Source organism: Narcine bancroftii, chromosome 14 (assembly GCF_036971445.1).
Source record: "Narcine bancroftii isolate sNarBan1 chromosome 14, sNarBan1.hap1, whole genome shotgun sequence".
Lineage (NCBI taxonomy): Eukaryota > Metazoa > Chordata > Chondrichthyes > Torpediniformes > Narcinidae > Narcine > Narcine bancroftii.
Window position 1 is genome coordinate 33759824 of NC_091482.1, and position 12767 is coordinate 33772590.

Here is a 12767-nt window from a genome sequence, read left to right on the forward strand (position 1 = left end):
CACCAGTGGGACTATATATAGAGTGTATCTCCTGCAATCACCAGTGGGACTGCATATAGAGTGTATCTCCTGCCATCTCCAGTGGGACTGGATATAGTCTGTATCTGCTGCCATCCTCAGTGGGACGGTGTGCAGATTATATCTCCTGCCATTACCAGTGGTCATGCGTACAGAGTGTAACTCCTGCCTTCACCAGTGAGTCGGCATACGGAATGCATCTCCAGCCATCACCAGTGGGATTGCATGCAGATTGTATCTCCTGCCATCACCAGTGGTACTGTGTATAGAGTATATCTGCTGCCATCACCAGTGGGACTGCATACAGATTGTATCACCTGTTATCCTCAGTGGGACTGTGTACAGAGTTTAACTCTTACCATTACCAGTGGTTGGTTCACAGATTATTTCTCATGCCATCACCAGTGGGTCAGCGAATAGAGCGTATCTACTGACATCACAAGTTTGTTGGTGTACTATCTGCCATACCCAGTGGGACTGTGTATAGAGTATATCTCCTGCCATCCACATTGGCACTGCATACAGAGTGTAACTCTTGCAATCACAAGTGGGTCAGCACACAGAGTGTATGTCCTGCCATCCCCACTGTTACTGCATATAGATTGTATTTCCTACCTTTACCAGTGGTACTGTGTACAGAGTGTATCTCCTACCATCCCCAGTAGGACTGTGTACAGAGTGTATGTCCTGCCATCCCCAGTGGACTGTGTACAGGAGGTAGCTCCTGCCATCACCAGTGGGACTGTGTACAGAGTGTATCTCCTGCCATCCCCAGTGCGACTGTATATATAGTGTATCTCCTACCATTCCCTGTGGAAATGTGTACAGTGTATCTCCTGCCATCACCAGTGGGTCGGTGAACTGACTGTATCTCCTGCCATCACCAGTGGGACTGCATATAGAGTGTACCTCCTTTTATTACCATTGAGACTGTGTATAGAGGGTATCCTCTGCTATCCCCAATGGGACTGCATATAGAGTGTGTCTCCTGTCATCAACAGTGGGACTGCGTACAGAGAGTATCTCCTGCCATCATCAGTGGGACTGCGTACAGCGTGTATCTCCTGCCATCCCCAGTGGGAATGTGTACAGCGTGCATTTCCTGCCATCCCCACTTGGGACTGGATATAGAGTGTATCTCCTGCCATCATTAGTGGGCAGGCGTACAGAGTGTAACTCTTGCAATCACCAGTGGGTCGGCATACAGAGTTTATCTCCTGCCATCACCAGTGGGACTGTGTACAGAGCGTATCTCCTGTCATCACCAGTGGGACTGTGTATAGAGTATTTCTCTTGCCATCCCCAGTGGGACTGCATACACAGTGTATCTCCTACCATCACCAGTGCAACTGCGTATAGAATTTATCTCCTGCCATCCCCAGTGGGACTCTGTACAGAGTGTATCTCCTGTCATCCCCAGTGGGACTGCGTATATAGTGTATCTCCTACCATCCCTAGTGGGACTGTGTACTGATTGTATCTGCTGCCATCATCAGTGGGACTGCGTACAGAGCGTATCTCCAGCCATCACCAGTGGGACTGTGTACAGTGTGCATCTCCTGCCATCACCAGTGGGACTGCGTACAGAGTGTAACTCCTGCCATCCGCAGTGGATCTGTGTACTGAGTGTACCTCCTGCCATCCCCAGTGTGACTGTGTACAGATGCCGTGAGCCATTCAGGAGCGTTCAACATAGCAGTTCTGGAGTAGGCCTGGAATCCCATCCTCCCAAACCTGCCTTTCAGTGTCACATTGGGACTTCCTCCCAGTGGCCATTCCCGTACCACTGTTTATTTCCTGGATGATCTTGCCATGGGGCTGGAATGATTTGTCCAAATTCTCTCTTCTTCATTAGCTTTTAAAACATACAATAGGAGATTATTCACCTTGGCTATGTCAACCTATCACAGATACTGTTTGGGGATTTACTCACATTAATGTATCCCTAGTTGCAAGGAGCTGCCTGTAGATCAGGTGGGATTCCAAGTCCGGATTAAGTGGATCATTCCAGTCCTGGAGTGTCACTCCAAAATGGGTTTTGTCACATCCTGAAGCTGCCAAAGAGGAAACACACAGACTGCTCATGAACAGCAACTGAATTGTTCCATTAGATATTGAAGCAGAACCAGGCCATTCAGCCTACCGAGTGTGCTTCACCATTCAGATCACAGCTGATGTATTTTTCCTCTCAACTCCATTCTCCTGCCTTCTCCCCATAACCTTGGACACATTTGACATTCCATTCTGGGAAATTCAGAGAAATGCAAGGCTTTTTAAAATGATGAGATACAACGTCAATGGATTTCTATGATTATGAAGCATATTTATCCCATTATTTTCCAAGATCAATTAAATTTAAATTCCTGCACACATGCCTGCTGTGAGTTAATGTTTTGACCAATGACAGTTCACTGCTAAAATAAGCATCACCATGGGGGACACGGTCTTTGAAAACGAATGCCTGGAAAATAGATGAAGTTAATTAACGGACGATTGGCGAATGAAGCAAGGTGTGTGTGTGTGTGTGTGTGTGTGTGTGTGTGTGTGTGTGTGTGTGTCTGCGCGCACGCGTGTGTCTTTGTGGGTCTCTGTGTGTGTGTGTCTGTGTCTGCGTGTGTGTCTGTGTGTGTCTGTGTCTTTGTGCGTGTGTCTGTGTGTGTGTATGTCTGTGGGTGTGTGTGTCTGTGTCTGCGCACGCATGTGTGTGTGTGTCTGTGTGTGTGTCTCTCTGTGTGTTTGTGTCTCTGGATGTGTGTGTGTGTGTGTGTGTCTGTGTGTGTGTCTGTGTGTGTGTGTGCATGTCTGTGGGTGTGTGTGTGTCTGCAACTGCACACGCATGTGTGTATCTCTCTGTGTTTGTGTCTGTGTCTGCGTGTGTGTCTGTGTGTGTGTATGTGTGTGTGTGTGTATGTCTGTGGGTGTGTGTGTCTGCGTCTGCACACGCGTGTGTGTGTGTGTGTCTGTGTGTGTGTGAGAGAGTGCAAGTTACATGAGCGTGAGAACGAGGTTCAGCTCATGAAGGATGAGAAAACACAAGGGTCAAGAGACAAAACGGAGAGAGAAGCAAAATGAAGGAAAGTGCAAACTTTCGTCAGGAAGGATGTGTGACTTTGCTCTGTCCATGTGAGGGTGTCTCTATAACGTCAGCCCACAGAAATTTCACGCACATTCAGCTCAGCAGGTTGCACTCAGGCAGCGGAAGTAAATCACGCAAATCCGCAGACGCCATGGTTGAGGTAAAAACGCAAAATGCTGGAGTAGCTTAGCAGATTAAACAGTCTCATTTATGTAGCAAAGGTAAAAATACATCACCGACATTTTGAGCTTTTACTGCATCTGGTGCTCCCTTTATGGCCTTCTCTACATTGGAGAGACTGGTTGCAGACTGGCAGGTCGCTTCACTGAGTACCTCCTCTCCGTTCGCAACCACAGTGACCTCCCAGTGGCCAGCCATTTCAATTCCGAGTCACACTCCCAGACTCACACATCTGTCCACAGCCTTATGTACTGCCCCACCCTGACCACCCGCAGATTGGAGGAACAGCACTTTATTTTCTGTCTTGGCACTCTCCAGCCACATGACATAAACATTGACTCCTCTGCTTTCTGCTAACTTGCTCGCCTTCTTTCCCCTCCCCTTTTCCTGTTTTTCCAGTTCTTCCTTCCCCCCTTATCCCTCCTCCCCCTCATCACTGCTGTCCCCTCCTTCCTTTCCCCACCTCCTGGCTTTGGCACACCCCCTCCCCATCCTTTTGTTCAGATACCTGCCGACACTCTCTCATACCTTGATGAAGGGCTCAAGCCCGAAACGTCAGTCATGTATTTTTACATTTGCTGCATAAAGGACATGCCGAGTTTCTCCAGCATTTTGTGATTTTACCTTGAGCCACAGTGCCCTGCATTCACGCCACACCCCGAGAACTCGGCACCAGACTCTAGGGTGACTTAGCGGCGCAGGGTGGAGGACCAATAGCCTTTAGTTGAGGCAAGAATCAGCAGTCCTGAGGGAGCTCAGTCTGTGGAGTCTCTAATGACCATCTCTACCCACCGAGTCACTCCAACAACAACTTGTTTGCTTGAGATTCCAGCACCCGTGTTTGTTTGTGTATCACTTTTGTTAAAATACAGGAATCATTTTGAGAAAACCATTCGAATGAATGAAAGGAACTTCAATTAATCTCCAGATCTGTGACATCAGGGGTCGACTTCTTGCCTACTATTACACACTGGACTCCCTAGGGGAGGATTCAGGGTCAGGACTCGGGCGTCAGGAGCTCCGATGACCAGGGAGACTCACCAGTGAGTGTTCCACCGGCCCAGGAAGCCTCCCCGGGGATCAGTAGCAGTGGTTGGGGTCGTATCAGGGATTGGCGGTGGCGGTTAGTCAATCTTAGTGATCGGCTGTTGGGTCGTATCGGGAATCGGCGGTGGCCAGCATTTTTTTGATGAGAATTAAACATTATTTTAAGGCTTAAAAAGCCTCTCCTTATCGATTGTTGTTGTTTAAACACTGTTACAAGTGATTTGCTGTTGCTTCTGGGCTGTTTTTGAAAAAATGACCAGTTCTCCGGTCCTGACCATTTTGGATAATCGGAGTTGTACTGTACATTATATGCTACATACTAAGGTAGTCATTGACTAATTGATGTTAAATAAAGACTGCATGTACAAATTTGAATTAAAGGCAGACCGAGGATACGGAACTCATTTTTAACCCAAGGACCGCCTGTGCTGGAGTGAGGGGACCAGCTGAAGCCTGCAGAGCAGAGAAATGCAATACCTGCTTTCTCCTTTTGGTGACAGCAGCTCCACTTCTCCCCTTTGAACACTCCGGGGTGGTAAGCGTTCAGCATTTGCTCATTGCTGACACAGTACTTCCTCAGTGAGGACAGCCACTGATTCAGTTCATTCACATTCTGAAAAGACAATACAAGAATCTTGTTCACACTGTCAAGGTCAAGGAGACACAGAGAAATCCTGTGATGCTGTTTGCATCAAATGAACCACTCACTTACTGTAAGGGCTGGTATAGAACCGGAAACAATGACCCTGGCCTACGGGACAACCTCCTGCTACAGCGCCACACTAATGGTCACCTTCCGATTCCAAGACTACAAGACACAGGAGCAGCCCATTCGGCCCATTGAGTCCATCCCACCGTTTCATCCTGCCGGATTTACTCTCCTTTCCAACCCCATTCTCCTGCCTTCTCCCCGTAATTGTGGATTCCCTTCCTGTCAAGGATTTATCTACCTCTGTGTTAAATAAATGAATTCTGCACCCTCTGGATAAAGAAATTCCCTCATCCCTAAAGGGATGTTTTTGTATTCTGAGGTTGTGTCCTCAGGTTTTCCCCCCCAACCTCCCCCGCCCACTGCCACAGGAAACATCCTCTGCACCTCCACTCTATCCAGCCCTTTCAGCATTCCAATAGATTTCAAATGAGATTTCCCCCCCATTCTTCTAAACCCAGCGCTAGAGCCATCAAATGCTCCTCTGGGGATCGTTCTCGGTGAACTCCCGCTGAACTCTGCGGAGTCATCACCCTCTTAATTACAGACCCATGAATCAAATCAAGTTTATTGTCATCTGATTGTACAAGTACAACCCGATGAAACAGCGTTCTCCGGTTCTCAGTGTAAAACGCATCCAGGCGTAGCACACTTACAGACAATACATATGCAGGATAAGCATTTAATCAACACAAATAAACTAATGAATAAATCTTGTTTCATGACTATAAGAGTCTCAGAGGGTCAGAGTGAGCAGGTCCATTGGTCGTTCAGCATTCTCACTGCCCGTGGGAAGAAGCTGTTCCTCAGCCTGACGGTGCTGGCTCTGATCCTCCTGTCTCTCTTCCCCAATGGGAGCAGATGGAAGATGGTGTGCGCGGGGTGGCATGGAGAAGGGCATCGTGCTACTGGTAGAGTGTTCGCCTCATGATGCCAGTGAGCCAGCTTCAATTCTGACTACCGGTTCTCTGCTTCCATGTCCCCACACTCCTCTGGAAGCACTTGGACTGCGTCATAACCAAAAACATTGTGACAGATGATTGTGGAAACACTCTGCAAGTTGGACAGCATTTGTGGAGAGAGCAAAGCTTTCAGGTCGAAGGCCCTTCGTCCGAACAGGTAAATTGTGACCAGGAAAACAGAACCTGGTCTATTTTGAACCCACCCAATTCTAGACCCATGGAGGTTCAAGGATGGACAACACATGGTAGAACACAACAATATTCTGTGGCAGCGTGGGGTTGCAGGCTTGTGAACATTGCGGGAGCGCATGCTGAGGGGCACGCTGAGATCTGGGGCAGCCAACACAAGAGCTCTGTGGGGAATGACCACAGTCTGGGATCTTCTCTGCCACCAGGCATTGAGGGACATAGTCCCACGGGGAAGGTGGCATGGTGAGCGTAGCAGCGCCAGTGACCGGGGTTTGAATCCTGCGCTGTCTGTAAGGATTTTGTACATTCTCCCCGTGGCCAAATGAACACTAACATTTTTAACCTTGGTCCTTGGGAAACACGGCCAGGAAAGGCAGCTGTGATGGCCACATACCCACCGCATGTCACCGTCTGTGGAATAGAGGAGGCCAATCCCTGCGGCCACCCCCTCCCACCCCTCGGAGATCGGGAAACCTCTCCCGTCCAAATTAAAATGTGGGCTTCGCAGTTTTCAACTGTTTGACTTTTGGGCTTCTATTCCTTTAATGGCCAGAAGGATGAAACTAGGGAATGGAGGTGGTAGGGGAGTGAGCAATGGAACCCAGGGACATGGGTAACTTCCATTGCCACTCTTATTTCCATCATAAACAATATTCACAGTAGAAAATACCGTATATGCCTATGTAATAGACGGCACTGTATATGACGACCTAATCTTTTCCTTCTAAAATGTAGGTTTTGAGCTATTCTTGCTGGATAACACTCCTCCACCTCATACTGGCCCAATAGTCCTTTATCAACCATCCCACTGACCACTGGATTGACGCTGTCACAATATTTGAAAAGCAAGTTACCCAGTAAAGGTTTAAAGTTTATTGGCATATTTTAAAATAAGTGACTGTCTGCTCCTGTGTAACAGGCCATTTGAAGCCTGCACAGAGCTGACAGCAGGTCTGACTGGGCAATGGATCCCACTTGTGGTAGGGGGGGGGGGGGGCACTGAGACTTTATTGTTCAGCTTCGGACTTTATACTTGGCATATAAAGCAACCCCCTAGTTTTGGGATGACATTTTTAATGTTCAAGAACTGTCCTATATGCTGGAATTTACATTGGAAAACATTTCACATTCTTACTGTCATATTTGGATATACATTTGCTGTACCTTGTGGTGTAAATGATTTATTTTACTACATTGAACCCATGCCTTCAATGTGACCGCTGGGGTTACATTTTAATTTTTAAATGAGCCCATGCTGCCCAATTAAACTCAGCTGACCTACAACTCACTGTACATTTTGAACAGTGGGAGGAAACCGGAGCCCCCGGGGAAAACCCACGCAGACACGGAGAGAATGTACAAAATCCTTACAGACCGCGCAGGATTCGAACCCTGGTCACTGGCGCTGTAACAGAGTTGGGCTAACCACTACGCTCACCGTGCCACCTTTCCCGCGGGACTAAGTCCCTCAATGCCTGGTGGCAGAGAAGATACCAGACTGTGGTCATTCCCCACAGAGCTCTTGCGTTGGCTGCCCCAGATCTCATCGTGCCCCTCAGCATGCGCTCCCGCAATGTTCACAAGCCTGCAACCCCACGCTGCCACAGAATATTGTTGTGTTCTACCATGTGCAGTGATGGTGAAATTCGGCTCCCAAGTGGTGCACATCAAGGATCCCAATTAAAGGTAGTCAGAAAATGACAGGTTAGTCTGCTATCAGTGAGTGTGTGGGACAGGTAAAGTCTCGCTTGCAGGGAGTGAGTTGTAGGACATACCTTGCTCTGTAAGTACATGATGTCAAATTGTCCTCTGCCATCTGTGGATATGATCTGCATGATGTATGGGCTGCCAAAACACTTCTCATCAACCTTCTCTATGGCTCTGATCTTGGACAATGGAATAAATGCACTGTTCTGTAAAACAGATCAAACGGCATTGTTTGAACATGGAACAGGCCCTTCAGCCCACAATCTTGTGCCAATTTAAGTAAGCCTACTCCAACACAAGCTAATTTTGCCCGACCTCTCATCAATAACCCCATATTTTTCTTATATCTGCATGCGTTAAGCCCCTATTGTACCAGCCTCCATGACAACCCAAGGCAATGCACTCCAGGCACCCCACACTGTCTGAGTAAAAAATGTACCGCTGACATCTCCCCTAAACACTCTTCTACTCATACACCGCTGGTTCTCAACCAGTGGGCCATAGCGGGTTTCCTTGTGGGTCTTTAAAAATGTGAAATAAAATATTTCAAATTAGATAAAGACGCGTTTCTTACAGAGGTGCCTTTGGCGAAAATATTGCTCGGTCATTAGCACTAGTCGGCCATGGCAGATCAGGCTGGAAGTGAGGTAGGCCTTAGACCAAAAAAGGTTGGGAACCACTGCCTTAAACTGATTGTCACCCCATGAAAATTGTGCTGGCTGTCCATCCTATACAAGTCCTATACAAGCCCCTCATAATCTTATATATCTCTGATATATATGTCACCTCTCATCCTTGGTTGACCTTGCTTTGCTTTCTCCAATCCAGGCAAGATCCCAGTGAATCTCCCATGTACCCTACATCCTTCCAGTCTCTGTGTGCCATAAGGCTGAGTTTACCTCTGCCTGGGAACTGCTGACTCCTCTAGAATGTGAGACCATTCAGTGACATTTGCCAACACTTGTCTTGCTCCCAAGCATGAGGCTGGATCCTGTCCACGAGCTGAGCTCACTGCAGGTGGTCTCTGCCAGCCTGTGCTCACCTGGGCTGGTGTAGAGGGCCAATCTCATTCATTCTCTGCACCCTCAGTCAGCCAGCAAGTTCCAGCTGCCCCCAGGACCCAGACAACACCTCCAACCATCTTAAGGCAATGTAGGGGCAGGGCTCAGCCTCCTGTCTAACCCCTTCAAGGCACTTTCATGACTTCTAAACAGCTGATATTCAAAGATATTTAAGATCCATTAAAAATGAAGAAAATCACTTTAGGAAGTATTAAATAAATTAAAAATAAATAAACAAATTAAAAAATATAAAATAGACCAAATAATATCAACATATATCATTTAAAAAGCAATTGACCTTATCCCCTGCCCTCTGAAATCCCAGTCTGATGGCATTTCTAATTCAACACCAGTTTCAACCTGATATTAGATGCAGCGAAGGACTCAGGCCATCTGATTTGGGCATCATGTCAGGCATGGACTCATGGACTGAAGAGCCTGTTCTGAGCTACGTTGTTTATTTAGACACACAGTGCGGTAACAGGCCATTTCGGTCCACGAGTCCATGCCGTCCACTTTACACCCAATTAACCTACATCCCTGGGAGAAAATAAGCCCCCCCCCCGGGGAAAACCCCTGCAGACATGGGGAGAACGTACAAACTCCTTTTAGACAGCGCAGGATACGATCGCTGGCGCTGTAAAGGCGTTGCGCTAACAGCAATGCCCTAACTGTTCTACGTTCTGTTTGGGAAAACTGGGCTTGCCAACACCGATTGCTATTGTTCTAGGGCTGGGGGTACGGCTCTTCACCACCCACTCTCACAAACTGCAGGTGCCCTCTCCCTTCAGTGGAGAGGTGGTGACCCGCTGATGGCAAAGCAACCGACATTGTACAAGGTATCAGCGAGGCAGTGACACCCACCTCAACTACTCTAGACTCTCCGGCATCCATGATCACAGTCACTGGCGACAGATTGGCCTTCTGGAGAGTGAACCTGTGGACAGTGACTCATCCAGGTGGAGTCTCTAGACTCTGAGCAGGTTAGCTGGTGGGGGTGTTCACAGATACCTTTAATCTCTCCCTGCTGTATTTCCCACCTCCTCCAAGAAGGCCACCATCATACCAGTACTGGAGAAAAGCACAGTAATGAGCCCAAGCATCTACTGGCCAGTGGCTTACATCCACTGCCATGTTGCTTTAAGACGCTGGTTACGGCTCACATCAACTCCAGCCTCTAGCGTTGATCCGTTGGAAGGCAGTGATCCACAACACCCAATACATGCTCTGTGCTTGTTGTAGCCATCAGGAAAGAGGTCGAGGCACCACAAGACTCGCCCCACCAGGTTCAGGAACAGCTGCTCCGCCTCCACCATCAGACTCCTCAACAACAAACTCAATCAGGGACTCATTTAAGGACTCGGACTTGTGCACTTCACTGACTATATTTTCATCTTTCTCTGTATTGCACAGTCAGTTTGTTTACACGTTCATTGAACCATGTCTTTCATTGCACTGCCAATACGTAGTAATTCTGTCGCACCCGCAGGGAAAAGAATCTCGGAGTTGTACATGTATGTACTCTGACAGTAAATCTGAAATCAGAAAATCACACAGTCCTTGCTCCCCTCCATCTACAACTCCCGCTAACATACAGAGGGGACCAGAATGAATCTAGATTCACTTTGTTTGCAGAAACATGTCAGAAATAAGTGACACTGCAAAAACCCTCCAATGTTAAAGCAGCCAACATAGCCCTCCCACCCCAGACACACTCTCCCATCAGGGAGAAGGTCCGAGAGTGTGGAAGTCTTGACCCACAGACTTAAAGACTGTTTCTTCCCTGCAGCTATCAGGCTCCTGCATGATACTCTTGCTGGACATTAATTGTAACACTGCGCACTGTGATCCGCTCTTTGTATGGCTGCAGACATGTTAGAGTTGACTTGATAAACCGTTCATGAAGTGATCCCTTCCCACTGCACCTGGTGTAATGCAGCAATAAACAAATTTGATCAGTGATGAGAGACCCAGTAGAGACTTGGAAAGGAACTTGGAGATGAAGGTGTTCCTGTGGGTATGGTATTAATATTATCGAAGAAGATGACCTACCTTTGCATTCGGCATTTTGGAATAACACAGCGCTTCGCAGTTTAAGCAGAAGTAATGCTTCTTGAAGTGAGATGATGTCAGGATCCCTCGCTCCTTGGCTTGGTGCATTAATAGGTATCCTTCCTTAATGGTGGAAGTTGTTTGTAGTGCCACCTGCTTCCGGCATTTCAGCTCTGAAAACAAAGTGAATCTTGGTTTACTATCTGTATCCCTACCTTCCTGACCGACAGGCTATGAGGACCGACCACACGGCTGGATGCCAGCACTCGGGGACATAAGATGAGCTGTCCAACAGAGGATCTGCCCACAAACCTTGAAAGCTCCATCAACTGCAGCGTCAATGTCTGGTTAGAGATCCTGTGAACTGGCTCCCTCCTCTTCCGTTGCACTGTTTTAAACTTTGTTTATAAATGACAGGGGTGTATTAGTACAGATTCTATCACCAATGTGTATATGTACAGATGGTAATGTAGGATGACTGTGATTGGCTGAGAGTGTAGCCACACCTACTGGCAGGTCTTAAAGAATTGCTCCTAGCCAGACCAGGTCATTCTGGACTGGTCAACCTAGTTGTGATATGCTCCAGTTTTTTAGTTAATAAAAGCTTTGGTTTGGATCAATAAGTCTTTGGTTCTTTCGACACGCATTACAGGGGGTCAGGGGGGTAGGGGTTCTATTTCACTACTGCTCCCTGTTCTCTTCGGTCCTGAATATACAGGGACTGGATGAAGAAAGAACACATAGTCAATACACTAACAACCCAGGAAACCAGGTATCAAACAGACAAGGACCAGTCCACTCAGTCAGGGGTAGAGATCATTGCAAGTTAGAGCAGAGGAACTGTCAGTGAACCTAACAGATTCCAGATTGTCTCAGCAGACTAATTAACCTTATAACACTCAACCAGCATGAGAAGTTGCATTTATAGATCACCTTGTAGTTAGCAAGATGTGCACAAGCATTCTATAGGAGCATTTGACATGATCTTCACGAAGACATATGAGGAGAAGTGTCCGAAAGCCTTGGCCACAGAGGCGGGTTTAAAGGACTGTGTGAAAAGGAAAGAGAAGGGGAGGTAACGTCACAGCAGGCGGTGAAGATAGATCAGTGATGCACAGGAGGCCAGAATGGGAGGGTGCAGGGCTGGGGGGTGTTGCACAGGGAGGCTTGATTTTAAAACCTCCACCTTGCTGGGAGTTACTGGAATTCAGCAAATGTGAAGCGGCCAGTTTGAGCACCTGGAGAGTAAGATGAGGTGATTGGTAAGGTCAGATCCAGAGGTAGAAAGGCTGTACCATAATGAGGGTCTCGGCAGCAGATGAGTGGAGATGGGAAGAATGTGTGGTTTAAAGCTCACAAGACATGGCCTAGAGATTCATCTGAGCTATTTCCTGCCATTAAAATAGCCTTGGCGATCCCACCAAATATGTTTTCAAAAGTTCTTTGTTTGTTCGCCCAGTTTTAGAGAAGCACTCTGGAGCGTCACTGTCTTCAGGAAAAGAGAGTATCAGGAATTATTCCCACATTATAACTGACAATAACCACACCAGCAGTGCGAGTATAATAAACTGATATTTACACTAAGAGGTCTTGTCTCTCTGCAAGAAAAACCTGAAAGACTAGACTGTAGCTCTGGACTGCTTTATGGATAAGGTCACCGGGATGGCCCCTGGTGACCTAATGGTGTAATTACATAGCACCACAATAACATCTTTCCCCGTACCATCCAGAAGGGTGGACACCACCTTATAAACAGCATTCATTCC

The 12767-nt window shown here is 47.5% G+C and overlaps 1 protein-coding gene across 7 annotated transcripts in view; it reads right to left on the reverse strand.

The window, feature by feature from the left end:
• The window catches only part of rasa4 (RAS p21 protein activator 4), a 288131-nt gene that overhangs the window by 18663 nt on the left and 256701 nt on the right, over positions 1–12767 (reverse strand). For all 7 annotated transcript variants that reach the window (XR_011348806.1, XM_069911332.1, XM_069911330.1 and 4 more), the window contains 4 exons: positions 11002–11174; positions 7957–8094; positions 4799–4934; positions 1952–2072 (listed from right to left, as the gene is read on the reverse strand). Coding sequence is in view for 6 of the 7 variants with exons in the window: in XM_069911332.1 (XP_069767433.1) it covers positions 1952–2072; positions 4799–4934; positions 7957–8094; positions 11002–11174 (568 nt within the window). In the remaining variant the exon portion in view is untranslated. The remainder of the gene's footprint in view (positions 1–1951; positions 2073–4798; positions 4935–7956; positions 8095–11001; positions 11175–12767) is intronic.